General features: G+C 46.6%; 1 protein-coding gene across 1 annotated transcript in view; it reads right to left on the bottom strand.

The window, feature by feature from the left end:
• The window catches only part of ERCC5 (ERCC excision repair 5, endonuclease), a 50,179-nt gene extending 33,224 nt beyond the window's left edge, over positions 1–16,955 (bottom strand). The window contains exons 1-7 of the mRNA XM_044284585.1: positions 16,839–16,955; positions 9,191–9,312; positions 5,245–5,420; positions 5,032–5,153; positions 4,849–4,941; positions 2,572–2,632; positions 2,232–2,375 (exon numbers count right to left, since the gene is read on the bottom strand). Coding sequence (XP_044140520.1) covers positions 2,232–2,375; positions 2,572–2,632; positions 4,849–4,941; positions 5,032–5,153; positions 5,245–5,420; positions 9,191–9,278 — 684 coding nt within the window. The 5' untranslated portion in view covers positions 9,279–9,312; positions 16,839–16,955. The remainder of the gene's footprint in view (positions 1–2,231; positions 2,376–2,571; positions 2,633–4,848; positions 4,942–5,031; positions 5,154–5,244; positions 5,421–9,190; positions 9,313–16,838) is intronic.
• Positions 16,956–17,209: the final 254 nt, after the last annotated feature.

Below are 17,209 nucleotides of genomic sequence, written 5' to 3'. Positions count from 1 at the left end.
GGAGAATTATCAACCAAACGACCCCGGAGGGTGGAATGGGAATCCAGAGGTTCTCCACTGTATTGAGCCGGTGGAGAATTATCAACCAAACGACCCCGGAGGGTGAATTGGGAATTGCGGAGGCTCTCCACTGTATTGAACAGGTGGAGAATTATCATCCAAACGACCCCGGAGGGTGGAATGGGAGTTCCAGAGGCTCTCCGCTGTATTGAACAGGTGGAGAATTATGACCAATGACCCCGGAGGGTGGATTGGTAATTGCAGCGGTCCTCAACTGCATTGCACCGGTGGAAAAGAATCAACCAAGCTTCCCCTGAGGGTGGGTTGGGAACTGTCAGAGGTCCTCCACTGGTCCAAGCAGGTGGAGGATTATCAACCAAACGGCCCAGAGGGCGGAGTGGGAAACTACGGTAAGAGAGGTCGTCACATGTCCGGGGCAGGACACGGGCCCATTTTTGTGCCGCACAGTCAGAGTGGACATGACTGAGTGGAGTAGGGCCTGAATGGAGGTAGACATTTATTTCCAGCTTCATTTAATTTTTTTTTTTTTTTTTTTTTTTTACTTTTTAAAAACTGGTCTGCCGAGCCTCAAGTGGATAAGAGGCAGGAAGGAGTTAACAGTGCAATAGGCAATTTTTCTAGGCCATCCAACCCCTGATAATCCGGAGCTGGCCCAACAGAAGTGGCTGGCCGGAAAGGGTTAACCAATAACGACATTAGGTCCAGGGGCGGTGCTGATGGGGGCGGGGCAGCGGCAGCTAGGCGGGAATTATTCGCGCCGGTCCGCCACCATCCCCCTCTGAGTCGCGGCCTAGCAGGTCGCGAAACCAGGGCCTAAAGTTCCGATGCACAGCCACCCCGGACCCTCCCCCTCTGTACTGAGTCAGCCGGAGGGTGGAGGGACCCGGAGCGGAACGCGACACACATCCCGCCTGAGAAGCCGCACCGCGGCCGGGATGACAACAGGGGGAGGAAGCCTATAGGCCCCAAGAGAAGCCGGGGCCTAAATTTGCAGCAGCGCCCGGAGGACCGGGATACTCACCCCGCGGCCGAAATCGTGACAGCCGGAGGTCCATGTTAAGTAAGTGCCCCGCGGCGCGAGACAACCGCAAGGGGTCAGATGTCCGCGAACGGCCAGGGGCATTAACCCTTTCGGAGCTGCGTGCTTGACGCCTGCTCCCGAAAGAGTAAAATGAAGGATACTGCAGCAAGTGGACGCCTGCTCCCGAGACGGACTGGGCTCCAGTCTTTTGCCGGAGGTGCCTCGGGGAAAAGATACATTAACCCTCTAAGAGCCGAGCAGTCGGCCTAGAGGGCAAGTGAGAGGGGGACCGCGTGTCGCATGGCGCCCGCCGGATTAACCCCTGCTCTCTTTCAGGGGTCTTGTCATAGTTGAGTAAAGCCCCCTGGCCGTTAACCATAGGGCGACCCAGACTTTCAAAGATGGAGGGAGGGGCAAGATGTCTTCATACTCACCTAGTCCCATGTACTCACCTCTCTCATCCTCTTCTCTTCACCCTCCCTAAGTGGACCTCAAGGTCACCTTCTCCAGCAGGGTCACCTCCTCAGCAGCTGGCACCGGAGTGGCAGGTGTCTGGTATGGCGGGAGGGTCTTCTCTTCGGCGGACCTAGGTGACCCCTTGGCTGGCGGGATGCAGGGGAGCGAGGCTGCCCTGGTCCACTTTGTCTTCTGTGGGGGAGGCAGCAGTGCGGAATCGGCACTGGCGCAACTCGACCCCGGGAGAACAGGGAGGCGAGGCGACCACTGTTGTCCCATCTGAAAAGGAAGGAAAAAAATAAAATCTTCAGGAGATCCCTGCAGAGCAGGGAGGTCTTGCCTCCTATTGACACTAGAAAAAACTGAAGCTCTCTCTCCAGGCTGGAGGGGGTATAGCTACCAGGGGAGGAGCTAACAGCTTTATCTAGTGTCAACGCCTCCTAGAGGACATAGCTATACCCAAGGTCTCTGTGTCCCCCAATGAATATGGGCGAGAAAGGAAAATTATGTTGGGACACAATGTAGTGTGTACAGCCAGAAAAATACACTCATAGGTAGATATAGATAGAGAGATGCTACCCTGGGGAAACTGATCCTCACTCTCCTTACCTAAAGCGGATAAGAGCGTTCTCACCATATTCAAATTTAGCCCTTAAAATTTATAAATCTGTGACTTTCAAGTGTTTAGTATACTGGTGTTACAGCACATCAATATTGCATTTAGCGTCCATACCTCTGGCATAACTTCATATAATGTCCTTCTACGTTTTGCAAACTCCTTCATGTCAGTCAGCATTTCATGCTTTACCTCTGCAGGGAGGCTAGTAAATTCTTCGGAGTCTATGTCCACTGAATTAAAATTGGCCAAGATTTCATCCTATATTAAAGGAAAATACATTAGTGAGAAATGTAAGAAAATTTTACTCTCCCAGTGATGTCTGTAGATGCCTCTAGTCTGAGTGTGGAAAGCAGAGGGTCTGTTACAAGATAAGATTTGGGTACTAGTTATTGGAGTTGGCCCATTCAGACTAAAACGCTATAAAGAGCACAACATTCCAATATGTAAATAGAACCTGAAGCATTCGTTTTTGAGTCATTCGTTCTTCCCATTCCTTTTCTTCTTCCTCTTCGGAGCTAAAAAATAGAACAAAAGAAAACAAACAGCATAAAAGGAATATAATTATTTGATATTACTAAAGAAGAACACACACACAAAAAAATGAAAGGACTCTGGTCCAAGAAATAAATGGATGAAAGCTATATATGATTTTTCTCCAGCCTTGAGGGAAATCTGCATATTGTAGGACTACAGACTGGGCAGGTAAACTAAGCATCCTGCTCTTTTCAGCCCAAATTCAGGCCCGATTGTTGTTTGGATCACAACTTTCTCATTTTCTAGATATCGTCGTCACTCCACAGAAGTTGTCCAAGTGTGATTAAGTGCTGACCAGAGCTGATAAATGTATCTTCATTAAAACGTCTTTAATATGTAGCAGATAAAGGTTGTTAATAGCCGTACGGATAAGGGTTTGTTTCAGGATAACGGATGCTGAACAAGCGACTCAGTGATCAATCTGTACATAACAGGACTGACTGGTGTACCTCCTCCCTAATGGATATGGCAGAAATTCTAATCTGCAGTTTTAGTTATAGACGCTTCTGTTGGTCACTCTATTTGCCCAAAGTCCTGAAAGGTCAATCTGCCTAGAAATGCTCTGAAATACCTCCATTCCATTATCACTATAGCAAGCAAGGTCATATAGTCAGCAGTGTTGGAAAGCTGGGTGACAACTCTTGTAGAAACTGTAATATTGGTTGTCACCCAGATTTCCCAGAAACACAGAACTAAGGCATAGTTGAATCAAACCTCTGTCCACTTAATACAAGAAGCCTAGCCAAAAACGTATGCACAACTAATCCGCATTCTTGCATAGAAGGCTATGGGCGCCATGTTTGGGACCCAATTAATATGTGCATGAGCTATTACTGACAGTGAAACTACTGTATCTTGGCACTTAAAGGGGTTCTGTGGGCTCAATATTGATGACCTATCCTCAGGATCAGTCCGACACCCCCAGCGATCAGCTGTATGAAGTGAAGACGCGCGCAGTCTGCCTTCTCGCTGCTGCTATGTCTATGGCGAGCAGGAAAAGAGATGGGAGACGGCATGCGCCTTCCCTTCATACAGCTGATCTGCAGGGGTGGTGGGTGTCAGACCCCGCTGATCTAATATTGATGACCTATCCTGAGGTTGGGTCATCTATATTAAAAGCCAGGAGAACCCCTTTAAGGAACAATACATTTTAATTGTTTTATAGTCACAGTCTATAGTTGTCAATTGCTCAAAATAGAAACCATGGGAATATGCAGTGTGTGAGGTGGGAATAACCCTTTGAATAGGACCTTTCACCACAAAAAGCAGTGCAATCTGCATGCACCATGCAATAGAACAGGAGAAGATGAGCAAATTGATATATAGTTATGTGTGAAAATACAGTAAAACCTGTAATTTATTCATTTAAAGGATATATACACCTTGTATGATTGCATTTTACTCATTTTGGGCTAAAATCGTTTTTTTTCAATGGGGTTGTCCCGGTTCACCCCTCCGGCTCCCCTGATATTACCATCGGAGCATTTCATACTCCGATACTCTCGCTTGCCATGCACTGTATAGCACAGGACATGGGATGTTCGTTTATGTTTTTAACACTATTAGATGGAGGCTTCCGCCTAGCAGTGTTGCCGGTGACGTCACCGGCTGTGATGGGCAGGTTTTAGCGCTGCCCTAGCCGTTTACAGGCCTCCTCCCAGCATTCCTTATGGAGATCCCAGTACGTCACCGGATCTCCTAAAATGCCTTTGCCCTGCGCGACTCAGCAGGGGGCCAGAGGGGAGAAGATAGGGATATTTCTGGGTTCATCTCTGAAACTGTCTAGCTGTGTGAATTTTTACTTTCACTTTGTGCCGGTCATCTAATAACCCATCTCTCTAAATTACTAAGAGGTCAGAAACACTTATTTAAGCCACATTGTTATCGGTAAGATAAGAACTGAGCTATAATGAGTGTTTATAATATCAGATATCAGAGATAAGGAGCCCGTCAGCTCAACTGCCTGACAGAACAGAGTGAAAATTCAGATCCTGCTATTAGATAAACTCAAGGCTGTGCAGGGAAAAGGACTACACATTTTTAATAAAGACCAATTTTAACTCAAAATTAGTACAATGTAATAATAAGAAAAATGCCCCAAAGATGTAGATAGCCTTTACGTCAGATAGCTGTCAGTCACTGAAAGTTGTACATGGGGGAGGTCTAGGGAACATCACTAGGATTTATTGCACTTTACCTATTTCTCTCATTTTCCTCCAAGGGGGGTAAGGTATAAATATCTTCCTCTTCCTTTCGCTGTACATTTGGGAGGCTTGGAAACTCTTCATTTCTTTACAAAAAGGTGTAACAATTATTCACTTGCATCCACATTAATACATAATAAACCCACTAGACCTAAAAGATCTGGTATGGTACACACCTCTGTTTGCTCCCCGACAAGGCAGCTTTAATAGCTTGTCTCTTCAAAAAGGTTTTCAGCAACTTCTCATTTGTTCTCTTGGCCTCACTAGCCGCTGTGTCTTTCTTTTGTCTTCTTCTTGCCTACATTTACATAGGAAAAAGAAAAACAACTTTTTTTTCAATACGACTAGTCATCCGAGTACAGATGTGGTCCTTCAGCTACGATACTTACAAGAGTCTGTTTCTTTAGCAGAGGTGCTTCACCATCAAACACAAAGATGGGACGTATTCTGAAGAACAACAGCTTACAAAGCCGATGGAATAAAGTGAGCAGATGAGCATTTTGAAGAGCATTTCCATGCCGGTCTCTTGCTCCTTTTATTGCCTGATTCAACCAAATGCTGATGTCTTAAGAAACTGTTAATGGAAATACTACATCTTCTGCAACTTATATTACATGTAATTGCATATAATTAACAATACACATGGAAGAGTAGCAGACATTTTATATCATACACTAATAGCTGTGAACAGAATCTGGACAAAAATGATACTTTTTGGGGGATTTATGGGAAGTTATGCAAGACACACAAAATACACCAACTTTATTATGCACTAGTTGGGGTATACAGATTGTATCGTATTATATGGTCAAATGGGACTGTAAAAAGGCACAGAAACCCTCTTACTCCTCTAGATACAAGATAAGTATTGGCTGGAATGTGTTCGATCAGTTGTCCATCGTATCCTTCATACAAATGATCCACCAACATGCCAAACTAAAGGGAGGGACTACTTATTAAAAAAAAGTAAAGTAAAATAAATCAGGCTTGTGCCAAGTGGTAAACAATTCGGACAATTATGTAATACAATTAAATTTTCAGCCGAAGAACATCCAACTTGTCAGATCATATTATTTGCAGAAGACATATATCGATTTCTAAACAAATATTGGCTGAAATGGTCAAAATTGTCCTTCTCAGCTGATATTTATCTTATGTGTATTAGCAGCTTTACAGTAAGGTCATTACTGACTTCTCTCCCTTTTATATATCTGATATAATAAAAGAAATATACCTTGTAATTCACCCTTTATTACTCAGCAATGTCACTTTGCAGAACCAGCTATCTGAACTACAGAAACACCTTTGGGGGCAATTTTCATGATTGCATTTTGAGCTAAAATTAATTTTGTCAATTGTTAATTTATTCATTTTCAATAGTTTTTCCTCTACAGCTTTCAGTTTCACCTACATCTATAGACTACTGCCTTCTGTCTCACATTGAATCTGTCAGGGAGCTGCTCTGATGGTTTGATCTGTATCCCTTATCGCTGAAATCCTGACAGCTCATATACACCTCATTATAGCTAAATTATTATCAAATTGGTAAGTGTCTTAAATGAGTGTTTATGGGTTGTCAGAAGTTCAGAGATAAGGGCTCCACATCACAAAGTTAATGCAAGACACTTACTAATGTATTGGATTCCCCATTGCCTCCTTTGCTGGCTTGATTCATTTTTCCATAAAATAATACACTGCTTGTTTCAAGGGTTTACAGTCACTGCTTCAGCGCAAAAAGGAGGTGGCCCGGATGATAGCTGCTGCGCATGTCTGCCTCTATGTGCTACAGTCCTGGCCACCAGTGCTTTTTTCTATAGTGTGCAAGCGCGGCCACCGCTGCTGGACTGCAGGGTTGTTGTAACCACTGGATAAAAAGAAGTGCATAATGTGATGAAAAAATGAATGAAGCCAGCAAAGGAAGCAATATGGAGAATCACAATACATTAGTAAGTGTCTTGTATTAACTTTCTCTACATAATAAATGCCATTTACTGAAATGAGACGTCGTCCTCCCAGGTCTATTGTCAGGTGTGAATTTATTCAAGGGATGAGTAACAGTATATTCATTCCACAAACTACTGAGATTGAAAGACATCAAAATACATACTTATACTGGGAAACTACACAGACCAAGTGTTTTTACTTCCTTCTTATCTCCTTAGTCCTCATTCACATGACAGTGATGAAAAATGGTCGTTAAAAGTAGATAATTTTGCAATTTTTAACTGCTGTTTTTTTTTTCAAGAAATGTCGTGTGAAGGAGGTCTAAGCATTATCGCATATGAACAACATAATAACGTTCTGCCTACAATATTCTGTTTCTTTCATTCACATTGTATGTTTTCTTGATGATTATGCTACTAAAATAAATAATAATAAAACATACTAGAAATAATACAACATTTGCAAACCATAATAACTTATCAAAAGGGTTTACTGGTGCTTAGAAGAGGTCATCAATATAAGAGTGGTGGGGGTCTGACATCCCAGTGGCGAAAACTACACAGTCGACAGAGCCGCTGTCCACTATATAGTGTCTGGCACTAGTCCGAAACAGCTGATCAGCGGGGTGCCGGATGTCAGACCCCCACCAATATGATAATTGATGACCTATCCTAAGCGTAGTCCAAATATACAGTACAGACCAAAAGTTTGGACACACCTTCTCATTCAAAGAGTTTTCTTTATTTTCATGACTATGAAAATTGTAGATTCACACTGAAGGCATCAAAACTATGAATTAACACATGTGGAATTATATACATAACAAAAAAGTGTGAAACAACTGAAAATATGTCATATTCTAGGTTCTTCAAAGTAGCCACCTTTTGCTTTGATTACTGCTTTGCACACTCTTGGCATTCTCTTGATGAGCTTCAAGAGGTAGTCACCTGAAATGGTTTTTACTTCACAGGTGTGCCCTGTCAGGTTTAATAAGTGGAATTTCTTGCCTTATAAATGGGGTTGCGACCATCAGTTGCGTTGTGGAGAAGTCAGGTGGATACACAGCTGATAGTCCTACTGAATAGACTGTTAGAATTTGTATTATGGCAAGAAAAAAACAGCTAAGTAAAGAAAAACGAGTGGCCATCATTACTTTAAGAAATGAAGGTCAGTCAGTCTGAAAAATTGGGAAAACTTTGAAAGTGTCCCCAAGTGCAGTCACAAAAACCATCAAGCACTACAAAGAAACTGGCTCACATGCGGACCGCCCCAGGAAAGGAAGACCAAGAGTCGCCTCTGCTGCGGAGGATAAGTTCATCCGAGTCACCAGCCTCAGAAATCGCAGGTTAACAGCAGCTCAGATTAGAGACCAGGTCAATGCCACACAGAGTTCTAGCAGCAGACACATCTCTAGAACAACTGTTAAGAGGAGACTGTGTGAATCAGGCCTTCATGGTAGAATATCTGCTAGGAAACCACTGCTAAGGACAGGCAACAATCAGAAGAGACTTGTTTGGGCTAAAGAACACAAGGAATGGACATTAGACCAGTGGAAATCTGTGTTTTGGTCTGATGAGTCCAAATTTGAGATCTTTGGTTCCAACCACCGTGTCTTTGTGCGACGCAGAAAAGGTGAACGGATGGACTCTACATGCCTGGTTTCCACTGTGAAGCATGGAGGAGGAGGTGTGATGGTGCTTTGCTGGTGACACTGTTGGGGATTTATTCAAAATTGAAGGCATACTGAACCAGCATGGCTACCCACAGCATCTTGCAGCGGCATGCTATTCCATCCGGTTTGCATTTAGTTGGACCATCATTTATTTTTCAACAGGACAATGAGCCCAAACACACCTCCAGGCTGTGTAAGGGCTATTTGACCATGAAGGAGAATTATGGGGTGCTGCGCCAGATGACCTGGCCTCCACAGTCACCGGACCTGAACCCAATCGAGATGGTTTGGGGTGAGCTGGACCGCAGAGTGAAGGCAAAAACGCCAACAAGTGCTAAGCATCTCTGGGAACTCCTTCAAGACTGTTGGAAGACCATTTCAGGTGACTACCTCTTGAAGCTCATCAAGAGAATGCCAAGAGTGTGCAAAGCAGTAATCAAAGCAAAAGGCGGCTACTTTGAAGAACCTAGAATATGACATTTTCAGTTGTTTCACACTCTTTTGTTATGTATATAATTCCACATGTGTTAATTCATAGTTTTGATGCCTTCAGTGTGAATCTACAATTTCCATAGTCATGAAAATAAAGAAAACTCTTTGAATGAGAAGGTGTGTCCAAACTTTTGGTCTGTACTGTATCTAAAAACTGGAAAAAACCCTACAATTACTGGTGAATGGAATTTTTATAAAAAACTTTTGTCGCTATAATACAAGGATACCAACAGCAAGGATTTTCCCTTCCAGAGTCTCTGGATTTACAGGTCTTCCAGAACATTCAAGCAGCTTCCAAAGTCCTTGAACTCCCATGCTGACATGATATGTGGTTCTCCTACAGATTTACCTATAAATATGTTGAAAATAAATAAATGGTTTCCAATTCATTGGAAAATACCAAAGGAACATTACTGGACATCAGGTATGTAAATCGTATCCCCTGACAGTACAACGGGGACCGGAGGAGGAGTAATGGAACTGTCATCAGTATATGATGACTGTACACTACTCTGTATACATCTCATCATATGTGTCGGAATATTACTATATTTCTGGGCACTGAACGGCACTATTTATTTAGGTTAGGTGTTGTGTGGAAGTGCCCAAACACCATGTACCACTAGTTATCTGGGTACTTAAAGGGGTTCTCCAGACATTATAAAACAATTCAAGCCTTGAGGAAGAAAGATGCTTTCTTTAATACTTACCTGTCCCCGCTGCATGGGCAAAGGCTGCGACTTTTGCCGCTCAGGTCCCCGCAATGCTTGCATTTTTCATAATGCCTGGAGAACCCCTTTAACATTTATTAGACTAGAGCAGTGATGGCTAACCTCGGCACTCCAGCTGTGGTGAAACTACAACTCCCAGCATGCTCCATTTATTTCTATAGATTCTGAGAGCAGCCAAGCAAGGGGGGCATCTTGGGAGTTGTAGTTTTACCACAGCTGGAGTGCCAAGGTTAGCCATCACTGGACTAGAGGAATTCAGATTTAAAGCGGATCTCCATGACAAGATATGGGGACTGCAAAGATTTTTGTGAACTCGCCTGTAAAATCTCTTTCTTGCTTAGTTCATTGGGGGACACAGGACCAAGGGTATGGCTGCTGCTGCCACTAGGAGGAGACACTAGGCTGAAAAGTGTTAGCTCCTCCTCTGCCACTATACCCCCTCCAGCCTGAAGAGAGCATATCAGTTTGCGCCCAAGCAGTAGGAGTAGGAGAAAAAACGCACATGAAAGGAACCATAACCCAACCAATGTCAGTAGGACCGAACCAGAACTGAACTGAGGACCTTACCGGCAAACCAACCGCCATCACCTGCGGCAAAAATAGAATAATAATGGGTGGGAGCTGTGGCCCCCAATGAACTAAGCAAGAAAGAGATTTTACAGGTCAGTTCAAAAAAATCTCGTTTGCTCACTCGTATCATTGGGGGACACAGGACCGTGGGACGTTTCAAAGCAGTCCACAGGGCGGGAAGAACACACCCCTATGGAAACTGCCTCATGGAAGCTTAAGACACCGCTGCCAGCAAGACGTTGCGGCCCAGCGCAGCATCCGCTGATGCAAAAGTATGCACCTGGTAAAACTTGGTGAACGCATGCAAGGATGACCATGTCGCCGCCTTGCACAGCTGTGAAGCTGAAGCTTGGTGGAAGAGAGCCCAAGACGCATCCACCGCCCTGGCCAAGTGGGCCGTGATACCGAGGAGCGGTGCCTTGCCCCGGGAGCGGTATGCCTCGGCAATTGCCAAACGGATCCACCTGGCAATCGTCACCTTGGAGGCCGCCAAACCTTTGCGCGGACCTTCCAGAATAATTAACAGAGTCCGTATGGCGGAAAGTTTTTTGAGACAGATAAGTAAATCCTGAGAGCTCTAACCACATCCAGCTGATGGAGAGGCCGCTCCCTAGGATGTGAAGGAGAGGGGGCAGAACGACGGAAGAACGATGTCCTCGTTGACATGGAAGGCAGCGACTACCTTCAGCTGAAAAGAAGGTATAGGTCAGAGCACTGCCTTGTCTTGGTGCAGAATAAGGACGGCTCCTTACAGGAAAGCGCTGCCAACTCCGAAATGCGCCTGATGGCGAGTACTTTTGTAGAGACTCGCGGTGCCGTCGCCAGGCCAAAGGGAAGGGCAATTAACAGATAGTGGTGGAGCCCCATTGCAAAGCGGAGGAAATGCTGATGTGTCGGGGCAATGGGGACGTGCAAGTACGCGTCCCGAATGTCTATAGAAGAGAGAAATTCGCCTCAGTCCAGTGAAGCAATCACAGAGTTAAGGGATTCCATTCTGAAGTGTTGAACCCGGAGGAACCGGTTCAGCAACTTGAGGTCCAGAAACGGGCAAACTAAGGCCTCTTTCACACTACCGTTTTTTTTTTCCGTTTTGCGGTCCGTTTTTTGCGTTCCGTATACGGAACCATTCATTTCAATGGTTCCGCAAAAAAAAAAACTGAATGTGTTCCGTATGCATTCCGTTTCCGTATTTCCGTTCCGTTGAAAGATAGAACATGTCCTATTATTGCCCGCAAATCACGGTCCGTGGCTCCATTCAAGTCAATGGGTCCGCAAAAAAAAAGGAACACATACGGAAATGCATCCGTATGTCTTCCGTTTCCGTTCTTTCTGAACCATCTATTGAAAATGTTATGCCCAGCCAAATTTTTTCTATGTAATTAATGTATAATGTATATGCCATAAGGAAAAACGGAACGGAACAACGGAACCACAACGGAAGCAAAAAAAACGGAACAACGGATCAGTGAAAAACGGACCGCAAAACACTGAAATGGACATACTGTAGTGTGAAAGAGGCCTAACCCTTCTTTCTTGGGGATGGCAAACAGGTTTGAATAAAACCCAGAGAATTGCTCCGTCCGAGGAACTGGGAAATCACCCCCCCCCGTGTGAGGAGGGATTGAATTGCCTGGAAAAAATGAGACAGCCCGACCTGGATCCCTGGGTGGTTGGGAGAGAAAAAAAACATTGTGGAGGAGGGGACACAAACTCGATCTTGTAACCCAAGGTTACGATTTTGAGCGCCTACACGTCTGAGATGTGGGCCCGCCACACTACCTGAAAAAGGAGTAGGCGATCCCCCACCCAAAAGGTGGATTGCTTGCTGATCAAGGGACGGGCAGACTGTGCCTGTGGGCATCAGGTTGGTTGAGGCCTGAGGAATGGCTTCTTCCGCTGGTCCTGCGTGGAGGATCTGGGAGGGGCTCCTGCTACCGGACGCGCGCCAGAGAAGCGGCGAAAGGACTGGGCCCAGGCACTTGTCTGCTTAGCGCGAACGTGCACCTGGTGGGTACTTTCACCGCCCGTAGCCTCGGAGATAATTTCATCTAGCCGGGCCCCGAATAATCGGGAGCTGGCAAAAGGAAAGCTGATAAGGGAACGCTTTGACAAAGAGTCCGCTGCCCGAACCTTAAGCCAAAGTTCGCGCCTCAAGGTTACCGCGAGAGCCGATGAGCGGGCAACAAGTACACCCCCGCGTCCAAGGAAGCCTCACAGAGGTATTTTCCCGCCTGTGAGATCTGCAGAGCCAAGGAGTGGAGCTCAGTTAGCGGGAGGTTGGCCGCCAAGTCTTGGTTTAACCAGAGTGCCACTACGAGAACGCCTTAGCCACCCAAGCGGAGGCGAAAATCGGCTGAAGCGCTGAGCCACTTAGGCTACTTTCACACTTGCGCTTGATCGGATCCGTTCTGAACGGATCCGATCATATTAATGCAGACGGAGGCTCCGTTCAGTACGGATCCGTCTGCATTAATTACTTAGAAAAATTTCTAAGTGCGAGAGTAGCCTGAGCGGATCCGTTCAGACTTTCAATGTAAAGTCAATGGGGGACGGATCCGCTTGAAGATTGAGCCATATGGTGTCATCTTCAAGCGGATCCGTTCCCATTGACTTACATTGTAAGTCTGGACGGATCTGCACGCCTCCGCACGGCCAGGCGGACACCCAAATGCTGCAAGCAGCGTTCAGCTGTCCGCCTGGCCGTGCGGAGGCGAGCGGAGCGGAGGCTGAACGCCGCCAGACTGATGCAGTCTGAGCGGATCCGCATCCATTCAGACTGCATCAGGGCTGGACGGAAGCGTTCTGCTCCGCTCGTGAGCTCCTTCAAACGGAGCTCACGAGCGGACAGCAGAACGCTAGTGTGAAAATAGCCTTACCGCAAAAATGGACTTCGCCCAAAACTCCATACGGCGATCCGTGGGATCCTGAAGGACTGAGCCATCTGCCACCGGAATGGCGGTCTGTTTGGCGAGGCACGCTACCGGAGGGTCCACTTTGGGAGGAGAGAACCATTTAGCCACCCAATCCGCCAGAAAGGGATAAAGCAGATAGGGGCGGACTAACAACTCAAGGGGCCCCCAGGCATTAGGAGATTATGGGGCCCCTGTGTCCCTGCCCACCCTGAAGCCACATCCACACACAGCCCCCCCCCCCCCCCCCAAAATATCGCGCCACCCACATCACCTACACTTGGTACAGAATTTCTCTTCACTATGTTCAAAATAAAAGTTAATTATAGTTAATGGGGACAGCGGGCATTCTCAGCTGGAACAGCCTGCCAGAATCACTAACGCATATCTGAAGGCAGCCTAATACAGCTCCACATACCTCTTACATCCAGTGACGTCTCCTTTGATGTAGATGTTCTCTTTCTTCATCTTCTCCATTCAGACCAGACCGCCATGATGATTTCTTTCAGCCATCTCATCTCTGCAGAGTTTGACAGACAGACATCTTAGTTTCCTACTTTTCCTCCCACCTTCTCAACATCCCATCATGCACCCCCAATACTGAGACACTGTGCCCCCCAAAACTATACTGTAGAAACAGATAAATCCTCTGAAAATACTAGTTACACACAGATAGCTCCCCCTTCAATAATTATTAGAACACAATGCTCTAAAAAAAATAACTGCACCCAGCTAATAGTGTAACCATAATGTCCCCCAAAAATAACTGTGCTAAGCTGATACTGCCACCACAGTGATTGTGCTCCCCAAAATCTCAGCAATAGTAATAGTTCTGTGCCAGAGTGCACTTAGTAGTAATAGTGCTCCTACAGTGCCCCCCAACATTAATTGTGTCCCAGAAGTAATAATGCTCCCATAGTCCCCCAGTTGTAATAAAGCCCCCTTATAATGTGCGCCAGTACAAAAAAATGCCCTGTGTGGCAGTAAAAGAAACAAAAAACTAACAAAAAAAACTCCTCTTAGTGTCCCCAGTAGAGCCAATGTCCCTAGAATGCCCTCATGTGATCAAATGACCCATACTGTGTGCCACTACAAAAAACACTTAGTGCCCCCAGTTGAGCTAAGGTTAATTTGTGCCAGTATAAAATACTTCTATATAGTGCCCCCAGAAGATGCCCCCATAGTGCACCACCCCGTCCCCATAGTGCCCTTCATAATGTGCCAGTATAAAATGCCCCTATAGATTGCCCCACATAGATGCCCCCATAATGCTTCTCTCCCCCCTTCCCCATAGTGGCACCCAAATGGGTGCCAGTAATAAATGCCCCTATATCAGGCCCCCATAGTGTTCTTCTCCATAGTGCCCCCCCATAATGCATGCAAGTATATAGAGCCCCCAGTAGATGCCTCCATAAGGCTCCTTTCCCCCACACTTCTCCATAGTGACCCCCATAATGTGTGCCAGTATATAGGGCCCCCAGTAGAAGCCCCCATAATATTTGCCAGTATATAGGGCCCCCAGTAGATGCCCCCATTGTGATCCTTCCCCCCTTCTCCATAGTGCTCCCCCATAATGTGCCAGTATATATGGCCCTCATTAGATGCCCCATAGTGCTCCTTCCCCCCTTCTCCATAGTGCACCCCCATAATGTGCCAGTATATAGGGGCCCCCAATAGATGCCCCCATAATGTGCCAGTATATAAGGGCCCCCAATAGATGCTCACATAGTGCTCCTTCCCCCCTTCTCCATAGTGTCCCCCCATAGTGCGCTAGTATATAGGAGCCCCCATAGTGCTCCCTCCCCACCTTCTCCATAGTGCCCCCCATAGTGTGCCAGTATATAGGGGCCCCCATAGTGCTCCCCTCCCTTCTCCATAGGGCACCCACCCCCCTTCCTGCCATGAGGACACACTCAGTGATGCGATCCAGGCCTCTTCCAGCCTGTATCCCGCTCTGTACGGCTCAGGAGGCACGATGACATCATTGCGCTGCCTGCACTGGCCTCCGATAGGCTGCAGGCATAGTGCCTGCAGCCTATCAAAAGAACGGGCAAGGATGGCGATACAGATAAATATAGACATGAGCGCTTCCACAATGGAAGCGCTCATCTTTGCCTGCCGCAGCCACCGCCCGAGTGCCCGAATGGTCAGTCCGCCCCTGAAAGCAGATCAAGCCGATTGGACGTTGTAAAGTGACGATCTGGATGGTCCCACACCTTGGCAATGACAACCAAAAGGTCGTCATGCAAGGGGAAGGCTTTAGGAGTTAGCTGGAACTGAGAAAAGACACTCCCTGGTGACTCGTGGAGGGGGACTCATCCTGCACCTGGACGGACAGCAGAAACTAAGCTGTCCACCATGAAAGCAACCTTGGAAGATTGTTCCGGATCTATATCCAAATCTGAGTCACCCAATCCAGACTACTCACCCCATCTTCATCCTCTTCTCTTCACCCCTCCTCAGAGTACGAGCAGGGTCACCTCTTCAGCAGCTGGCACCCGAAGTGGCAGGAGACTGGAATGGTGGTGGGGGGGGGGGGGTCTCGTCGGATCCAGGTGACCCTTTGGCTGGCGGGAAGCAGGACTGCCCTGGTCCACTTTTGCTTCTTGGAGAAGGTCAAGCGGAGAGGGAATCCGACACCAATCTAGCTCCCGGGGTAGACAGAGGGGCTAGGCGCCTCTGTTTCCCATACCTAAAAAGGGAAAAGAGGTCTGCCTTCTACAACACTAAGCTAAAAACTGATATGCTCTCTCCAGGCTGGAGGTGGTATAGCCGGTGTAACGTTACATTACCCTACTTCGTATGATTTCCCTACCTCGTAACTTCCGGTCGCACCGGAAATGACGTGAGGAGGCGTGCCGGAGTTGTGCCGATCTATATATTTATTATACAGAAAAAATGCCCATTGGATCTCCCTACCCCCACACTGCGCAGGTGCAGAGATCGGATGGATGTTCTGTAGTTAGCCGCGCTTGCACACTGGGCTGTAATTTTTCCCTACTCTAAAGGCTGGTGAGGCTCTCCGGCGCATGCACAGTGTCCCGGTGTCCAGCAGAAAACGCCGCTGTGAGATCTCCCTAAACCGTCGTTTTGCGCATGCGCAGATCGGCACAACTCCGGCACGCCTCCTCACGTCATTTCCGGTGCAACCGGAAGTTACGAGGTAGGGAAATCTCACGACGTAGGGTAATGTTTATGTAACGTTACAGCTGCAGAGGAGAAGCTAACACTTTTCAGCCTAGTGTCGCCTCCTAGTGGCAGCAGCAGCTATACCTACGGTCCTTTGTCCCCCAATGATATGAGCAAGAAAGAAACTATTTACATAATGCTGTTACTGTACTCAGGAAAGGAAGCCATCGTTAACCAGCGGTGACAAGTGGAAAGGCGTAGATTTCCATCACAGTCATCCCTGGTGCCCGGCTGACAATCTGAACCACAACAGCGGCTGAAATGCTGTATTTATGATTTTATTATAATATATTTATAGTATAACACACAGAGGACAGACACTGTATAATAAATGTCATTGCTGTGATTACACAAGCTCTAATTGCACATGATGTGGCCCTGGAATATGTATAGAATATAAGTATGCAATGCAAAGTACTGCACAGAAACAAAGAGAACAGCAGTCCTGTAATATGACCCATACAGCACAGCGTTACCTCCTGTCAGCACTGCTACACTCCACGCGCCCCCATTCACTAGTTACTGTGCACACTGACTGCTGGTAGATGCTAGAATGGAGTTGTTGGAAGGAGGTTTGTGGTGTCACTAGTCACATGCTCCTACATGGTCACATGACCGAATGTGGGCAGTATTGACACTTCCAGTACATCTAACGCTGATTGGGTAAATTCAAGGCACGTAATGGAAGTGGAAGTGACTTCTGGGAACTGTAGTTTTGCATTTGGAATACGCAATCATCGCTGCGCTCTGCTGGACTACGATATCCACAATGCAGCGTCCTAATTGACAGGTGTTCAATCGCCCTATGGACGAAAGAGGGCGCTGTAAGATTCAGGCAGGACACGGA

The sequence above is a fragment of the Bufo gargarizans genome, chromosome 3 (genome assembly GCF_014858855.1).
Source record: "Bufo gargarizans isolate SCDJY-AF-19 chromosome 3, ASM1485885v1, whole genome shotgun sequence".
Lineage (NCBI taxonomy): Eukaryota > Metazoa > Chordata > Amphibia > Anura > Bufonidae > Bufo > Bufo gargarizans.
Note: the sequence above shows the minus strand (reverse complement) of the source record. Positions and strands in the feature narration are given on the sequence as shown.